Source organism: Microcaecilia unicolor, chromosome 9 (genome assembly GCF_901765095.1).
Source record: "Microcaecilia unicolor chromosome 9, aMicUni1.1, whole genome shotgun sequence".
NCBI classification, from domain to species: Eukaryota; Metazoa; Chordata; class Amphibia; order Gymnophiona; family Siphonopidae; genus Microcaecilia; species Microcaecilia unicolor.
This window is the reverse complement of record NC_044039.1, coordinates 223,462,197-223,481,751: the sequence shown is the minus strand read 5'-3', so window position 1 is coordinate 223,481,751 and position 19,555 is coordinate 223,462,197. Positions and strand designations below refer to the sequence as shown.

Here is a 19,555-nt window from a genome sequence, read left to right as displayed (position 1 = left end):
GCACCACATAACTCTGAAGCATGGTCCGGAAATTCTCACAAGAAAGAGAATACCAGCCGCAACTTTAAAAACACAGCCTTAATCACCGCAGCTACCTACTATCGAAAGTCAAAGTACATCCAAAATCACCATCAAAATATGAATAGAGGGCAGAACAGGAACAAAAACAGAACCAAACTGAAACCCAGCATAAGGGCACTGCTCACCAGTGTTTTGCTCACATTTAAAGCCAAACCATTAGCTCCCATCCAAGCCTGTACTGTCTTAAAATAAGTCTCCACCAATTTTACGCCATCTTCCACAATAGGAGGAATGGAAAAATAAAATTGCAAATCATCGGCATAAAACCGATAACTGACCAGGAACCTTGTGGGATACCCGAAGTTACCTCCAATCAACAAGATATAGGAGCCCGCTGAACTGCCTGAAAAGTGCGACCTTCCAAGAAAGACCGAAACCAACCAAAGACCTAACTGAAATACTGATCAAAGATGATGAAGCAACAACCCATGATTAACTGTATCAAACGCAGCCACAACAGCAAAACATAGTAACATAGTAGATGACGGCAGAAAAAGATCTGCACGGTCCATCCAGTCTGCCCAACAAGATAACTCATATTTGCTGCTTTTTGTGTATACCCTACTTTGATTTGTACCTGTGCTCTTCAGGGCACAGACCGTATAAGTCTGCCCAGCACTATCCCCGCCTCCCAACCACCCGCCCCTCCTCCCAACCACCGGCTCCGGCACAGACCGCACAAGTCTGCCCAGCACCATCCCCACCTCCCAACCACCAGCCCCGCCTCCCAACCCCGGCTCCGGCACAGACCGTACAAGTCTGTCCAGCACTATCCCCGCCTCCCAACCACCAGTCCCGCTGCCCACCACCGGCTCTGGCACAGACCGTACAAGTCTGTCCAGCACTATCCCCGCCTCCCAACCACCAGCCCCGCCTCCCGATCCTGACTAAGCTCCTGAGGATCCATTCCTTCGGCACAGGATTCCTTTATGCTTATCCCACGCATGTTTGAATTCCATTACCGTTTTCATTTCCACCACCTCCCGCGGGAGGGCATTCCAAGCATTCACTACTCTCTCCGTGAAAAAATACTTCCTGACATTTTTCTTGAGTCTGCCCCCCTTCAATCTCATTTCATGTCCTCTCGTTCTACCACCTTCCCAATAAGTAACTCTTACCCTGTCCAAAACTGCATTGAATCTCATCCAATATTGTCAACAAGAGTATTATGTTTAGATCAAAAACCAAACTAAGGGTGCAAAAGAGAAAACTGCTCAACAAAATCATTCAACTGAAACAACACCAACTTTGCCAACACTTTAGCAACAAACCTCGTTAGAAATTGGTTGAAATGTTTCAACCTTATCCATGCTCAAGGAAGGTTTCTTCAGAAAGGGGTGAACAGTTGCCCTGTTCAATAGTGCAAGCACCATGCCTTGCTCAACATACCATTATCAAGACAAGCTATAGATATATCCAAGTTTAAGACCTCAACACCCCCATGGAAGACAGGTTCAACGGACTATTGGCAGAACTTAAAGCCTGAATGACATGTGCCACACATATCCTAAGGATACTCTTAAGTCTGCCCCTTTTCACTTTCATCTTATGCCCCCTCATTCCAGAGCTTCCTTTCAATTACATAGTAACACGGTCCATCCAGTCTGCCCAACAAGGTGGACAGAGCTGTACCTGCCACTCTGTGCAGGCCACTGCCACCCATGCTTAATCACTGGTTGGCAGGTCTCCATCATGCCAACCAGATAGGCAGCCAAACACGATGGAGTCTTGGTTATAATTATATATCATCCCCTTACCCAAAATAGTTCCTGACAGTATTCAACTTACCAGTCAAGATGCCTTCCTCTTCCTCTCCCCCTGAACTCATAGCACCCTCACTCAGAGCACATGACAATAAAGTGATCTACAACACTGGAGTTGCCAAAGCTTCACCTGTCTATTGCCATTTGCAGGACACAGACCGTAGAAGTCTGTCCAGCATCAGCTTTGGTTCCCCCAATGCTGGAGGTGGCGAAGCGTCATCAGTCTTTTGGCATTTGCTGCTCACAGACTGTAGAAGTCTGTCTGGCATCGATCTTAGTTCCTCCATGCTGGATTTGGCAAATCATCTTCAGTCTTTTGCCATTTGCAAGACACATATTGTAGAAGTCTGTCCGGCTTCAGCCTTAGTTCCCACCACTCTGGTCCAACATAACACCTCAACAGCCCTGTTGTATTTCCATCTTTTTTCTATTTAGGCATCCCATGTCTCTATCCCACACATTTTTGAATTTGCTCATATTTTTTGACTCTACCACCTGTCCTGGAAGGGTGTTCTAGGTGTCCACTATCCTCTCTGTGAAAAAGTATTTCTTGATGTTAGTCCTGTCTACCTTCCTGCAACCTTGATTTATGTCCTCTAGATCTACCACCCCCTACGTCTCTGGAAGAGGTTTGTTTGTCTATTAATACCTTTCAAGTACTTAAATATCTGTATCATATTACCTCTCTCTCTCCTTATCTCTAGTATATACATATTCAAATCCTCTAGTCTCTTCTCAAATGTCATATGGAACAAACCCTGTATGATTTTTGTCACCTTCCTCTGAACCTCCTCAAGTCTTTTTATGTCCTTGAAGAGACATGGCCTCCAAAACTGGACACAATACTCCAAGTAGGGCCTCACCAATGACTTGTACAGGGACATCAACACATTCTTCCTTCTGCTGCATTCTTCGGGCAACAGCCGCCACCTTCTCACATTGTTTTGCCGCCTTGAGATCCTCAGACACATGTGTATTGTAGGGTGAGATAAATAATACCTAGGGCAACAAGTACCCACAGATTACTTATACCAAGATTCCCTGATGCATAAGTCTGCCTAACAGACTCACTAGCTCTGTCTAGGGTGAGATACAGGAATCTTGCTTCTGGCACCTCTCCAGGTGTTTTGGTGTGTAGAGTGAAAAAGAAAGACACAGCTGATAGATATATATATTAGCTTTATTATGGATAAGAAAATAGAAATACTCTGCGCTAGCTTATGCAATAAAAATATCCCTTACTGATATGAGCACTACCAAAATATATTGTTTATTTACACTCTGATTATCCTGAGACTAGGTACGGTAATGATTAGAACAGTACAAATGATAACCTAATAATCCTTATGAAACTTATCACACCTTATGCAAAATACACATTAGCTGCTTTCTCTGACCAAGAGCTGACATAAACCAGTCGTACTTAGATAAAACCACTGCCTAACCCCAGACCAGGAAATATATCACTGTGATCTTACCACGCTGTCGTGATGACGGCTTCAGATAAGACCGGAGCAGAATCTCCCCAGACGCTATTTTAGCTGTCTGTGTCTTTTGTAGTGCAGGTCTTTATTAGCCCACTTAGGTTCCCGTCACTCCTTTGGTTATCAGAGCCAATATCTCTGCCACAGGTATTTGCACCAGGATGCAGGTCACGATGTTGGTATCATACAAAGTCTCTGGCTCCCCCCGAGCCTTGCTGGATCTCTCAGGTCCTCTTACCAGTTGCCCCTCTTCCAAGGGTCTCCGACTCACTTCTGTTCCCGCTTTCCCCGTCCCTCTCGGTCAGGTGACGGTAGAAACCAATCAGGATCTTGTCCAGTTCAGTACATGGCAAGAAGAGTTCTTTGTTTTGTGACCTTGGAGAATGGTAACTTCTGGAGCCATGTCTGCCTCCCTACTCCGTTCTCAGGGTGATAGAAGGGGGTGTTTAGAACACAGACTGTCCTTGGCTTTAGCAAGCCTGTCAGTGATTTTCCACAAGTTGAAGCTGGATCTTGCTGACACAGAGATGTTGCAGCAGCCATCTTATTATACCAAGATGTCATAGGCTTGTATAGGCCCAGACCAGCATAGGCTAGATCACAGGGAAATACCCCTACAGATTCCCCCCCTTGGAGATGGAATTTACTACAAAGGAGTAAAAGCCTTCTCCAACCTAACTAATAATACAGCTAGACGGGTTGACATCAAGACTCATGGTCAGGACCAAAAATTAAGAACTGTAAATGTCAGTAACTCAAAACTAACACTCTGGTAATGATAACTGGAAGCAAATAATTCAAATACTTTATGAAATCATAGCAATGTTCAAAAGTATAGCAAAACTAAATAGCAAATCACTGATACTAGAACAAACATAGGGTGTTAGCAGTTATGTCCTACCACATGAAAACATAATCAAAAATCAATTATCATACTATTATAAAATGCATGGCAAAGCATAAGCAAATCAGTCCTTAATATGATAGTAGACTAAAACTGTTGCATCGTGGAGAATTACTCATGGGTGACCTCCACAAAGTCTAACAAAGTCAATGATATGAGAGTCTTTAGACTGTAAAACGACATAATGTCCAAACCATAGTCAATAGGGTGGACCGTGATGAATAATGAGGTGTGAATGGACAACTTCTCACATCAAGAAGACATCAAACAGGAACAAAATGGTCCACGTAATGGTGATGATGAAGAAAGTCTTCAAACATAAGCATTGGACACAGTTCAAAAAGAAAGTCAATGAAATGTCCCAAAAACAAACAAACACACATCCAAAACTTCACTGTCAGGAACACTGGATCGGTTGAAATAAAAATAAAACCAAACAAATTCCCCCCCCCAACAAGAAGAATGATTCTTGGCCAAAGAAAAACTCCAACAGTCATGACTAAACAATGGAAATCATGAGGAACAAGGGGAAGGGATGTTGAAAACCACCAATGGATTAGGAAGCAGGGCGTCAGGAACATCTTGAAGAACGACATCAAGAACGGAAACAGGATCAATCTGTTAGGCAACTGCACCGGATCTTCAAGGTTTTGTTTTTTTCTTTGTAGCTGAAAAACAAAAGAAGACGAAGCTATTCTGCTTCATGGTTAGTTTGTGTCATTTCAACAATGCATGTATCTGGAACCAAGTGACTGGGATGACATGGTCTCAACTGATTGATGTGGACCCACTTAAGGTTATCTTCACCTTGAGAATTTTTTCTGAGGCGAATTTGGTAAGCCACAGGTGAAGCTTTTTCCACTATAGGGAAAGGACCATGCCAACTGGGCAGAAATTTCTTCTCTTTAACCTTATTTCTGGCAAAATTGAAATAGAATACCTTGTTGCCAATTTGGTACTCTTTGGAGGTAGTCCCTTGATCATAGTAGGCTTTTCTACCTCTAGCGCTACTTTCCAAGTTCTTCTGGGCAAAGGCAAAGGCACTTTGCAAATGTTGATGCAAATGGGTGACATACTCATGAGAGGAAGTAGCACTGGACAAGTTCACATCATTAGTCCTGTAAAGCAAATGAATTGGTAACATCATTTCCCTACCTGTCATCATCTCAAAAGGTGACACTCCTGTAGACCGATGGGGTGTGGCACGTATGGCCATGAGGACCAATGGTAACTTCATGTTCCAATCCTTACCTGAGGATGACACGTACTTCTTCAGAATGGTGATGATGGTCCGATTAGCTCTTTCCACTTGGTCTTTCACCATAGCGTCAAACTCTGAGAAAGGCTGGTTGGTTGGAATTTCCACCTGCTCTTCAATGTCCTCCTGCAGAGATGAAGTTTCAACCGCATTCACCACTCTAGACTTCTGGGGTAAAGACATCTTTCTGGACAAAATCAAGTAGTCGTCTTCCATCTGCACTTGCGAACCCGTTGCATCATATGGCCAAACAAACTCCAGCGAGATGAGGCCTCTGGGAGAGGTGAACAGACATTCAGGTGTCTCCCCCCCCTGGCAGGTGTTCCAAGAGGAAGGCAGCCTGCCAACAATGGGCAAACTTACCTCGACATCAGGAAAAGAGTCTCCCACTAGAAATCCAAAAGGGTCTCCTGCAGACACTTCCACTTCATCAAACTGTGGATTGGTGACTAACAGGTGAAAAGTCTTACCAATTACCTCTAACCATGGCAGAACACCGGTGGACAGCCCTAGGTCACGAAAATGAGCATGAGGGTTGAAGAACACCACTTTGTCCAACAGACGCTGTCCCTGGGCAAGACGGAGCTTGATGGAAAAGTCCCTCACTCTAGCTGGAATGGTCACATTTGTATCACAGACTACTTCACAGACCTGGGGTATGGTCTGTCCAGACTTCAAGCTAACAGGCGTTACTTCAGATTCCACTGGGCTGCCATCAAGTCTACTCCACAAGACCAGGTTCACCAGATCCACATAAACTCCCAGTCGCACAAGGCAATCGGAGCCCAGATATAAGGGCTGTGGTAGGCCTCTCACAACAGAGAAGTGGTGGGTGAACGACTTCTGTCCCACAGTCAAAGGAAGGCTACACAGTCCCACGAGCGTCTTGGCACCTTGTCCAGGTACCTGCACAGAAGTGGGCGAACACTTACTGAAGTGAAGTTGCACAGACTTGCGAAGACAATAAAACAGAGTGTCACTGATGAAGGAAACGTCACTAGGCAACAGCAACGTGGACTGGAGTGTTTGGATGTCAGCTATCTGGACAGGAATGGTGTAAGCATCATCCTTCTGTTGAATGTCCATCAACTTGCGAGGATGCGGTGAGTCTGGACTGGAAGTGGAAACAGAGGCCTCGTGGGCTATCTCGGCAGCAGCATCTGGGGAGTCACCGGTATGAGTCGAGTCAGTCAAAACAATTTCCAAATTGTCATCCTGGAGAACAATGTCAGCTATCCGGTCCGTTTGGACGCGGATAACTTCACCACGCTGTTCATCCCCCCCTGGTGCACCACACAACTGGAGCTCCCAGGTGTGAGGGTCTTCTGACTTCCGGAAATTCATTAGAATTGGGGAATCCCTAAGCCCCACGGAGCTGGAACCACTGACTCTGCTCATATGCTTTACTTTCCCATATGGGAGGGGACTTGCGACTTGGGCCCAGATGACTTCATGGCGATAATCCAGATCAGTCTGCAATCTCTTCAGAAGATCGTTCCCAATTAAGAATTCTTCACCAGCACCAGTAGTAATGATAGCAGGGTGTTTGACAAACAACTCGCCGAACTGCAAGGAAAGCCAAACCCGTCCCACAGTACCGATGCTTTGATTGCCATAGGCCACCAGTGACAAGTCACACGGGGTGACACGCAGCGCCTCTCCACCTCCCCCCAGAAAAGCCTCAAGTTTCTGAAACATGCCCTGGGTGATCAACGTCACCTCTGAGGCGGTATCCAGTAGACCCTGACAGGAAAATTTCTGTTGAATCAACAGAGCTAAGGTATATCTGTACCCTTTAGGAATAAGTTTACCAAGAAAATACCTGTTTTCCTCATTCGAGTCCTGTAAGAGAGGCCCTTTCGGGTTAGAGGGCTGGGCATCAGCATCGGTCATGGAGGACTCCTCACTGTTGGACGACAAAGCATTCACATGAACTGTGGACATGATGGTTGGTGAAGGAGGGTCCGAGTATAGTCATGCCAGGTCTTCCTCACAAGAAACCGGATCTTCCAGTAATTCAACGGACTTGACACTCGGCCTAGGCCCTGTAATTGGCCCGGAAGATTTCTCTTTGGGCTTCTGAAAGTTGCCTCCTTTGTTCGGTGACGAGGATGGGTGGGGTGCGGCTGCAGGATTTGTTCGTTGAAGTTGCGCCATCAGTTGCTCAATCTGTGCTTGTTGGGTCCGGATCTTTTCCGCTGCCCACTGTCTCTTGTTAAAACGCTTCCTTTTCGGGTCCTGTTGTTGGCCCTCCGGCGCAGTCGGAGGCGTGGTGCCCTTTTGCTGGTAAGATTGGGTATTGCCAACCCGGGCGGGTGTAGAAGGACTTGACATCTTGTTTTCCAGAGAAAGCGTGGATGTAACAGCACAAACACTAGGTGGAGCCACTTTGCTGCGATTCTTAGGAACTACTTGGGTGGTCGCCGCATCAGGCTGCTCGCGACACATATCAAAAAGCTCCTCCGCCCGCTTTAGCAGAAGGGAAAAAGGTTCACTTTTCTTTCCTGCTAGAGACATTTTCACTCGATTGGGCAGACCTTTCACAAAAAGATTCCTAAATTCCCCAAACTCAAGCTCTTTGGCCTCTGGGTCCGCCCCCCCATCGAAAAATGTGCGCCTCAGGCGATAGGACCATTCATGTGGACTCTCATTCGGCCCGCAGCGCATATTATATGCTGCCCTTTTGGCCTCGGTGGGGTCCGCAAACAGTCCATACCGCTTTTTCAACGCTTGTTCCACGGTGGAGAAATCATTACTCTCAGCCAAAATTGCCTTTAAATACGTTTGGCACTCAGTCGCAAACGTCCACTGTAGCAAAGCTCTTTTATCTGAGTCGGCCTGAACCTGTAAGAAATTGAAAAGGTCATGCACGCTATCCAGATGTGCGTAGATTGTCACCTCAGAAGACTCTTTAAAAAGTGTAATCATCGCCCGAAGTGTTTTCATTACTTGTGAATACTGGTCCCTAGATAAAGGAATGACTTTGTGTGTCTGAGTGGAGTTCCGCTGCTCTCCAGTAGGGGACGTAAACAGTGGTGCTGTGGTGCTGCTGATGTCATCAAGAGGTGCCGTGAGCTGCGCCCTTCCTGGGCGGAGCATAGGCCCAATTGTACCGGTGCCCTCCTCAGGTGTCACAATAAGCTGTGACCTTCCTGGGTGGGGCCTAGGTGCAACTGTCCTGTTAACATCATCAATTTGCACAGTGTTCTGTGGCCTCACTGGGCGGAGCCTAGGCTCCTGCATGCTGTCTAAGGTCTCAGGAACTAGGCTACTGTACCGGGGTGGGGCTGTCAACTGACAAGGGTTAGGCTCTAGCTCTACTTCATTTCTCGGGGACCATTCAGACAGTTTGAACTGTTCTAGCATAGGACTGGGCGACCTAGAGTCAGCCCTATTCTGTGATTCCATGGGTGTAGCAGTAGCCTCTTCCATAGAGTCATATACCTCCTGCTGGACCGTATCTAGTTCTGTCCTATACTGGGTTAATGCCTTTACACACATCTCTCTGTCCTGCCGAGCCTGTGACAACTGTAGTGAAAGCATATTATTCTTCTCCCATAACTCCACCCGTCCTTCTTCTGCCTTGTGCCAAGCCTGCCGGGCAGAGCTGACACTCCCTTTTTCCTGTTTCAACTCCCTACTCAAGGCCATAATCCTATCCTCATATGTTTCTCTCACTTGCTCTTGCCGGGAGTGAAAGTGATCAGCTTCTTTCTTTTGCAAACTTAAAGTCTGCATCATCTCCTCCAATTGATAAGATTTAGAAGCAAGGGAATCGTTTTTCTGCCTCATATCCTTCTCCAAGGACTGGGCGGTCAGTTCCCAATGCTCTTTATCTTTCTCTAGGGCTGCACACTTTTCTTTCAACACTGCACAAGCGGAACATGGAACATTTCCCTGTGGACCTGCAGCACCCTCCCCTCCTCCAGCCGTTGCCTGAGAAGTGATGCTCTCTAACCTCAATTGTAAATCCAATCGTTCTGTTTTCAGAGCATTAACTTCATCACGCAGTTGTTGGAGTTCAGTTTGGAGGTCAAAGGTACTACAAGCTGCACTTTCGTTCTTAGCTAGTAGGGTACAGCCGAGCTCCACTAGTGCTGCCACAGTCAATCTATTTTTAACCTTCAACACTGCATGTAATATAAAATCATATGCCTTGTGACTTTCAGGCGAGTTTTTCCTAAACAATTTCAACAGAGAGTTTATAGAATACTCCGGTACTGCCTTATTAGACTGTCTTGCACTAATTAAAACTTCAAAAACAGTGACTTCTAGCGCGGAGAGCATATTGCTAGGTGACGTCATACTGAAGAACTGAAAGCTGCTAGCAAGTAACACAACTAGTACTGAAAAAAAAAACCTTATCTCACTGCTAGGTCGTAAAGCTGGCAGAAGCAGCAGATTTACGACTACCAGTGTCTATAGCACGCTTCACAGACACTTTCCAGTGCACACACAGAGAGAGAAATTTAAAGTTCAGAACTATACAGCTAGGATTTCTTTCTTTCTACAGAAAAAAAACAAACGGATTCTTTCCTCAGCTCTTTGAGATCCCGCCACGAGCTCCCATTTGTAGGGTGAGATAAATAATACCTAGGGCAACAAGTACCCACAGATTACTTATACCAAGATTCCCTGATGCATAAGTCTGCCTAACAGACTCACTAGCTCTGTCTAGGGTGAGATACAGGAATCTTGCTTCTGGCACCTCTCCAGGTGTTTTGGTGTGTAGAGTGAAAAAGAAAGACACAGCTGATAGATATATATATTAGCTTTATTATGGATAAGAAAATAGAAATACTCTGCGCTAGCTTATGCAATAAAAATATCCCTTACTGATATGAGCACTACCAAAATATATTGTTTATTTACACTCTGATTATCCTGAGACTAGGTACGGTAATGATTAGAACAGTACAAATGATAACCTAATAATCCTTATGAAACTTATCACACCTTATGCAAAATACACATTAGCTGCTTTCTCTGACCAAGAGCTGACATAAACCAGTCGTACTTAGATAAAACCACTGCCTAACCCCAGACCAGGAAATATATCACTGTGATCTTACCACGCTGTCGTGATGACGGCTTCAGATAAGACCGGAGCAGAATCTCCCCAGACGCTATTTTAGCTGTCTGTGTCTTTTGTAGTGCAGGTCTTTATTAGCCCACTTAGGTTCCCGTCACTCCTTTGGTTATCAGAGCCAATATCTCTGCCACAGGTATTTGCACCAGGATGCAGGTCACGATGTTGGTATCATACAAAGTCTCTGGCTCCCCCCGAGCCTTGCTGGATCTCTCAGGTCCTCTTACCAGTTGCCCCTCTTCCAAGGGTCTCCGACTCACTTCTGTTCCCGCTTTCCCCGTCCCTCTCGGTCAGGTGACGGTAGAAACCAATCAGGATCTTGTCCAGTTCAGTACATGGCAAGAAGAGTTCTTTGTTTTGTGACCTTGGAGAATGGTAACTTCTGGAGCCATGTCTGCCTCCCTACTCCGTTCTCAGGGTGATAGAAGGGGGTGTTTAGAACACAGACTGTCCTTGGCTTTAGCAAGCCTGTCAGTGATTTTCCACAAGTTGAAGCTGGATCTTGCTGACACAGAGATGTTGCAGCAGCCATCTTATTATACCAAGATGTCATAGGCTTGTATAGGCCCAGACCAGCATAGGCTAGATCACAGGGAAATACCCCTACAGTATCATATTTCCCCTCTCCCACCTTTCTTCCACAGTATACATATGGAGATCTTTAAGTCAGTCCTCAAACACTATGACAAAAGACCACTGACCATTTTAGTAGCTGCCCTCTGGTCTGACTCCATCCTGTTTATATCTTTTCATGTTTATTAAAATTTGATATACCATCCTTACTGAACAGGCAGGTCAGGGCAGTTTACAATAAAATAGAACAATAAAAAAATTGCCTTGGGTGAATCTCTTCATAAAGGCGGTTAATAAATCCCAATAAATAAATAAAGAAAAGGTAAAGTACAGAATGGAACTCCAATATGCAATAGGAAAGCCATAATCATAACAAGAACAAACATACTCCATTAAAAATCAATCATAGGTATATCATCCAAACTCTCGCTCTCTCATGCTGGTGTCCAAAAGGTTGCGTGAAATAAAAGGTTTTGACTTGAGTAAGGACTTAAATGTCTTAAAGGAGGGTTTAGATCTTTTGAAAGGAGGTAAATCATTCCACAGTTTCGGGCCAAGGAAATAGAATGTGGATTCTAAATAAGCCATTTTAGGAGAAGGGAGAACCAAACGGTGAGAGTCAAGGGATCTGAGTGATCTGGATGGTGTATATGAATGGTAAATGAAAAGAGGCAAGAAGGGAGACCCGTACGATAAGCTCTACGAACTAAGCAGAGGTTCTTGAAAAGGACTCTGTAGGTAACTCTCTGGTTCCCTTTTCCCTACAACCAATGAAGGCATAAGAATAGCCGGGTAACACAATCAAAACATGTGATGGGGCAAAGGAAATGGGCTGCAGAGTTTTGTAGTGTCTGTAGTCTCTTCAGTTCAACACTTTAAAGATACAGTCTCCAGAATTGTACGCAGTAATGTACATGAGGTCTCACCAGAGGCTTCTACAGTGGCATCATTACCTCCTTCTTCCTGCTGGCCATTCCTCTCTCTATGCAACCAAGCATCCTTCTAGCTTTTGCCATCACTTTTTCTACCCAAATCTTGCTCTTCTTTCACCCCTAAACTGTACTGCTTCCTCAAGTGTTTGCAACCCAAATGCATGACTCTGAATATTTTTTAGCATTAAATCTTAGCTGTGAAATTCTGGACCATTCTTCATGCTTTTCTAAGTCCTGCCTCATGTTTATCCACACCAACAGGGGTGTCCACCCTATTGCAGCTTTTGGTATCATCCGCAAGAGGCAAACCTTACCAGACAGCCCTTCAGTGATATCGCTTACAGAAATGTTAAAAAGAACCAGCCCAAGAACCAAACTTTGCGGCACACCACTGGTAATATCCCTTTCCTCAGAGTGAGCTTCAGTTATCACAACTCTGTCATCTTCCAGTCAACCAGTTCCTAACCCAGTCAGTCACTTTAGGGATCATACCGAGGGCACTCAGTGAATTTATATGTCGTCTACATGGAACTGTGTGTCAAAGGCTTTGCTAAAATCTAAGTACACCACATCTAGTGTTCTCCCTTAAGCCAACTCTTTGATCATCCAGTCAAAGAAATTAATCAGATTTGTCTGACAAGACCTGTCTCTAGTGAAATCATACTGCCTGATGAACTGCAATCCATTGGATTCCAGAAACCTCACTATTCTCTGTTTTAGCAGGTTTTCTATTAATTTACTTACTACAGAGGTTGGACCATGGGTGTAGTTTGACTGTTTCATTTGGGGGGGGGGCAAAGGATGCGGCGGGGCATATTAGCATATCATTTGCATAGGTATATATGCAAATGAATATGCTAATATGGAGGAAGGAAGGGAGAAAGAGCTGGCTTTTTTGGGGAATAACCATAATGAATATGTATGAGGGTAGCTGGTCAAAATAGCCCTGAGAAAAAATCTCCAAACAGAAAAAGCTCCCGACGTAATAGCCCCTGACATAGCAGCCAAACGGCCGGCCCACAATATAACCCTTGACAAGATAGCCCCCTGACAAAAGGGCTCAATCAGGCTGCCCAGAATATGGCATTGCATTTTTTCCTAATAATCTTACCTTGCCAAACAGGATAAGGTTGGTAAGACTATGAAAATGATGATAATATTGGGTTTTATTTTTTAAATTAGCATGGTGATGGAAGAATAGTTTCTGTAAATATGTGATTCCATTTGTTTATTTTTGTACCTTGGGTATATTTTCTTCCTTTCTATTCGACTTATATAATACTCATGTTCCATTTATATTACCAATTGTACATGTATTCTGAAATGACACAAGTCATGTCGGAAAAATTGTAAGCCACATTGAGCCTGCAAATAGGTGGGAAAATGTGGGATACAAATGTAACGAATAAATAAATAGCAGAACAGATCATGAATACCAGTTTGTAGCTATAGAATTGTGTTTATTTATATATGCTTTTATGCAATTGAATGCTGGTAGGCGTCTTTATCAGTGAAGATTTCAGTTGTAATTATATTTTTTGTGATGTGTTATTTTTTATTAGGGGGCTGTTTCGTTAAGGGGCTATTTTGTAAAGGGTTGTTTTGTTAGGGTGTGAAATGTCAAGGGTTATTTTGTTACAAGGCTGTTTTGTCAGGGCTATTATGACTGGGTGCCATGTATGAGATATCAAGCCAGCTCTTTCTTCCTTTCTTCCTTCCTTCCTTCCTTCCTACTTACCCAGCACTCCTTCTTCCTCTCCAGTAGTATTTCCCCACCCCCTTTCCCATACCATACCAGTGTTGACCTTAGAAATGCATAAGCTCTATATGTAGATCCTTCAAGAGGTAGTGTGTCATGATTTAGGCTCTAAAACCCTTTCTGATGTTTTGGTGCCACCTCAGTAAGACCAACACACAATCTCTCCACTGAAAAACACTATACACAAACTTGTGAAAAACCCACTCATAACCTTACCAAACCATAACAGCACTAATTCCAAGGACAGGACGAGCTACAACCTTATGTGTGGAAAGGCAGCACTGTAATTACACCGGGCTCTAAAACACCAGTACACAGCTGCAAATACTACACACTAACAGAATACTGCACCTTGATCACACATGAAAAACACATGACACAACAGATATGAAGGCAAAATACTGAACTGGAAAGTTACCTCAAGAAGTCAGACTCAGCAGGCAGCAATACCAGAAAAATTGAAACTTACATGCAAAATACCACAGATGCACATTTCCAAAAGCTGACATATCCCAATTAATAAATTCTGAATAAAATACTTTTTTCTACCTTTGTTGTCTGATCATTTAGTTTTTCTATTCGCTTTGGTCCCAAGTGTCTTCTGTTTTATGCAGTGTCTTCTTTCCATTTGATATTTTTTCACTCACTATGTCTACCATCCTTGCAAAAGCAAACAGAGGCCATGCACCTCCTACAGGAAAAGCCTCTTACAGTGGTCGAGTAGCCCCCAGCATACGTGATCTGGAGGATCTGATGGATTCTGAGGAGATTTCTGCATCCACTGGCTCCTCTCTTTCAGAATAATTGGAAACTAGACGCCTGCTTGGGGCGGTGGGTCTTTTTCCCCATTTGCACCACTAGAATCATTTTGTGTTCGATGGTAGTAGTAGTAGTAAAGGAGATTTGGGATCCCTGAGAGCAGGGACACCTGATTCTGCAGAGTACTGAAGTTCTGCATGCCAAAGTGCAATGCAAACAATAATTGTCACGAAAACTGTCCAAACAAGCAAACAGTTAGCTGTCCCTACACTTAGTGTCAACAGCCTGTGCAGTCAAAATAAAAACCTGCTGAACCAGTGAATCTTAGTGGAGGTGGAATCATGAGAGCCAGAGAATCTGGCAGACCAAGTCTCTCCTCATCCCTTATACTCCAACTAGAGCTCTCCCCTCCCTCAATGCTAATCACCTGTGATTTCCCTCTCTGAAAGAAGCCCGCTATGAATCTAATCGAGCTCGTGCCTTTTTTCTGGCTTGCTCCATCACTCTGGAATCCCCTACCTTCCATTATCTGCTTAGAGCGTTCCTCTCCCAGGTTTAAGGTACTTCTGAAAACGCATCTCTTTGAAAAGGCCTCCTCTGTTGAGCTGGAACCAGACGGCTTTCTGGGAATCCACTAGCTCAGCAGTCTCTTCTTCCTAACTGTGCCTCTACTTTCTTGTTCTCTTTCTTTTACTCTTAAATTTGGCATTCTTTTATGCTTTCTTATTATTTTATTGAATCTTTACACTGCCTTGTGTTTTAATAAATCAAATAAGATTCAAAGTCTTTACCTATTTCTGCAAGATAAGGGAAAGGGGAATGTGGGGTGAAGGGATGGGAATCAAGCATGGGGGGAAGTAAGCACAAAGAGTGGCAGAGAGTGGAAGAAGCAGATGGACATAGCGTGCAGGGGCAAAGAAGATTAGGAAGTGATAGAGATGGTATTTTTGTGGAGATGGGAACTGTTGTATTGGGGCCACTGAGTCCTTATTGTTTCTGTGTTGGTGGGAGCTATTTTATTGGGGTTGCTGAGTCTCTGTTGTTTTTGTTGGAGTGGGAAATATGCTGTTGAGATCGTTGAGCCTCTTGTGTTATTTTTGTTGGAATGGGAGGTATGGTGTTGGAATTATTGAGTTCCTCTGGTTTTAGATGGGTTGAGATTGTTGGGTTTCTTTTTATTGAGTGTCAGGTGTTATTTTGGGGGTTGTCGATCCCCTCTTATTTTTGTTGGAGTGGAAAGTACGGTGTTGCGATTGTTGAGTTGGAATTTGTTGGAGTGGGAGATATGGTGTTGGGATTGTTGAGCCCCAGATGTTATTTTGGGGGTTGTCGATCCCCTCTTATTTTTGTTGGAGTGGAAATTACGGTGTTGCGATTGTTGAGTTGGGATTTGTTGGAGTGGGAGATATGGTGTTGGGATTGTTGAGCCCCAGATGTTATTTTGGGGGTTGTCGATCCCCTCTTATTTTTGTTGGAGTGGAAAGTACGGTGTTGCGATTGTTGAGTTGGGATTTGTTGGAGTGGGAGATATGGTGTTGGGATTGTTGAGCCCCAGATGTTATTTTGGGGGTTGTCGATCCCCTCTTATTTTTGTTGGAGTGGAAAGTACGGTGTTGCGATTGTTGAGTTGGGATTTGTTGGAGTGGGAGATATGGTGTTGGGATTGTTGAGCCCCAGATGTTATTTTGGGGGTTGTTGAGCCCCTCTTATTTTTGTTGGAGTGGAAAGTATGGTGTTGGGATCACCGAGACCCTCTTGTTTTTGTTACAGTGACAGGTGATATTTCGGGGGTTGTTGAGTCCCTTTTATTGTTTTTGTTGGCATTGGAGGTATACTGTTGGGATCACCACACACCACTGCCTGGGGCTCTCCACTGTGAAAATAGACCATTTATCCCAACTCTGTTTTCTATCTTTTAACCAGTTCACCCACACAGACTCCTGCTCTAACGTACATTCACAGCAGACTGTCTCATGGTCACCTTGTCTCTTTTTGACCTTTCCCCTCAGGTTTTTCCCATCTGTCGCTGGGGGACCAGATGAGTCTGCTGCAGAGCTCCTGGATGGAGATTCTTATCCTGGGCATCGCGTACCGCTCTCTGCCCTATGAGGATGAGCTGGTGTATGCAGAGGATTATGTGATGGATGAGGAGCACTCTCGCCTCACAGGTCTGCTGGAGCTCTATCTTGCCATCCTACAGCTTGTGCGCAGATACAAGAAACTCAGAGTGGACAAGGAAGAGTTTGTCACACTCAAGGCCCTTGTTCTCACCAACTCAGGTAATTCATCTTCTGACTTCTGTAAGAAAACTGGGTTGGGGAGTCTTAAGCCTAGTGGTGGAGCTTTACTGTGTCAGTCTGTCAAATGACAGCTCCTGTTTAGTGGTGAGTCTCTGGTGATAGCGTTGAGTCTCAGTATGAGACAGAGACCCCCAATATTCAAAGCTATTTAACTGGCCAAACAGAGCTGCTGACCAGTTAATTAGCATATCGGCACCTATCTGCTAATAATCAAGGAGAGATAACCGGTTATCTCCACTGAATATTGCTGGTTATTTTTTTTTTTTAATTTGTACCCCGCACTTTCCCACTCATGGCAGGCTCAATGTGGCTTAGGTTAGTGCCTAGCGCATAACCGGCTATATCACGCAACTTCTCCAGTTAGGCGTCAATATTCAGTGCCTAACCGGATAGGTTTAGCAGCCAATAGGACCGCATAAATAGCCGTGCCGTCTTTAACCGCTAAAAGGTTAACCAGTTAACTTTTTAGCAGTTACTGGATATTCAATGCTGGTCAACAGAAACAGCCCGGCATTGATTTTCTGGGTTTAACACCAGTGGCAGACAGCTAAAGCTCCGCAGGTTGATTATCGGGGTGGGGGGGGGGGGGGGGGGAATTCCACCCCCACACTGCAGAAGTCCAAAACCTGCCTAAAAGTCCTTTTAGGGCTCTAGGTATATTAGCTTTGGTAGTAGCAGATGCCCTGGAAGGAGTTCACCCCCTGTGATGGAGCATCTGGCATTTTCCTGTCGGCATGCTCGGACAGACAGTCAAGTGATCAAAATTCCATTCTTTCCTCGTAGCCTTTATGAGAGACCCATTTGTTGAGGGACCAGGCAGGGTCTTTTTCCATATGGTGCTTTGAGAGACATTTCGGGACAGGTATTAACAAGGGCAGGGGAAGGAGTCAGGGCATCAAGCTCCCTGAAAAGCTTCAGACTTGAACAGGATTTTGCAGGACACAGTACTGAACAGTCCCTCAACTCTCTCCACAGATTCCATGAACATAGAGGATGCCGAGGCTGTGCAGAAGCTGCAGGACCTGCTCCATGAGGCCCTACAGGACTACGAACTGAGCCAGCACCAGGACGAGCCACGACGGGCCGGCAAGCTGCTGCTGAGTTTGCCTCTGCTGCGCCACACAGCCTCCAAAGCTGTGCAGCACTTCTGCAGTATCAAAGTGCAAGGAAAAGTGCCCATGCATAAACTCTTCCTGGAGATGCTGGAAGCTAAGGTGTGATCCCAAGAGAAGAACTTCCACCCCTCCCTCCCCCCCAGGGCTGAGAGGGGTTATCCAACATTCAGCCTACATAGAACAGAGGGAGCTTTGTAATTACAGCTGCTTCACTTTTGTTTGCTGAGGAGGCGAGAGCTGGGGGGACCAAATAAAAGGAGGGAAGGGGAGCCCTGTGTGAAACCCGGCCTCCAGCTATCCTGCATCAGACAGAGAGCTGCAGGAACATATCTTTCCTGGCTTCCCGCCAGCACTGCCAGCTGCAGGGGTGCCCCTCACCCTTCCTCCTCTCAGAAGAGGGCTTTGTGTTTTGCTGAACCACTGACGGGGGAACCAGTGACTGGGATGTTGTGCTAGGGAAGAAGTGCAATGGGACAATCCGAAGAGACCTCTTGCTGTCTTACAATCAGTACTGCAGATTCATTAATGTGTGAAAATACTTTAATATATGTGTACTCTGAGCAAAATGTTAGATGAACTCTTCCCCTACCCCTCGCACCTCAGAAAAACAGAGTAAGTCCCAGGTATGAACTTAGCAGTAAAAAAAATCTAATAGATACAGGCTCTGTTTCTGGCCCACCCCAGCACCTCTTCAGCTCCATAGGGTCATCAGCTCACTCGGAGTCACTTGATCAGGCTGTTCTCTTGCCCATTGCTTTTGAGAAGTAGAAATACAGGCCTGTCCCAAGGCATAATGAGGACTGGATCTGCCTGTTGGGCTGACCTGGGGTGAGGTGGTAACTCCAGAAAGCCTGTAGAGCTGAAATCCAGTGGCTCCGAACCTCAAGGCCTACTCCAGACTGACAAGCTCACAGTGGTTTCTTGTCCTGGCAGTGTTTCCATTGCAGTATCTCCGGTCACTCCATGACATGCTCTGAAAAACACAAACACTCATCCAGAAAGCAAGCTTTGGCCCTACAAAGAAGACATGACTTACACACTGTGATAGGAGACGGGAATACAGCTGTCATTAAGAGTCATTTTTACACCGCAGGTGAATCTCTCCTGTACAGCTCATTCGGGAAATGGCTCTTACCCTACATAGGCTCAGCAGGACCTTTCTGGTCATTCACCTGGAAACGTTTCCAACTTGTTCCCCACCCCACTGACCCCAACTTAGTATCTTTCTTTTAGAAAGTAGCCCCTTCCTTCATTAGGCACTATCTGACCAAAAAATGAAATCACTACCCACTTCTTCTGCCTGTGAAGGAGGCCTGTCTAGCTTGACCCACAGCAGTGACGATCCCAGGTCGGCTGCCACCCGGGCCGCATCGCCGATGCGCACCCCCCCACCCCCACCCGGGTGCAGCACAACACCCCCCCCCCCCGACGCATCAACCCCTCCCCCCGGGTGCATTTTTAGCTGCTGGGAGCAGCCGTGCGGCTCTTGGCTCCGCTGGCACCCTCTGCCCCGGAACAGGAAGTAACCTGTTCCGGGG

The 19,555-nt window shown here is 45.3% G+C and overlaps 1 protein-coding gene across 1 annotated transcript in view; it reads left to right on the top strand.

The window, feature by feature from the left end:
* LOC115477950 (steroid hormone receptor ERR2-like) overlaps positions 1-18,122 on the top strand; it is a 55,700-nt gene extending 37,578 nt beyond the window's left edge. Inside the window, 2 exon segments of the mRNA XM_030215104.1 lie at positions 16,612-16,881; positions 17,878-18,122. Coding sequence (XP_030070964.1) covers positions 16,612-16,881; positions 17,878-18,122 — 515 coding nt within the window.
* The last annotated feature ends 1,433 nt before the right edge of the window (positions 18,123-19,555 follow it).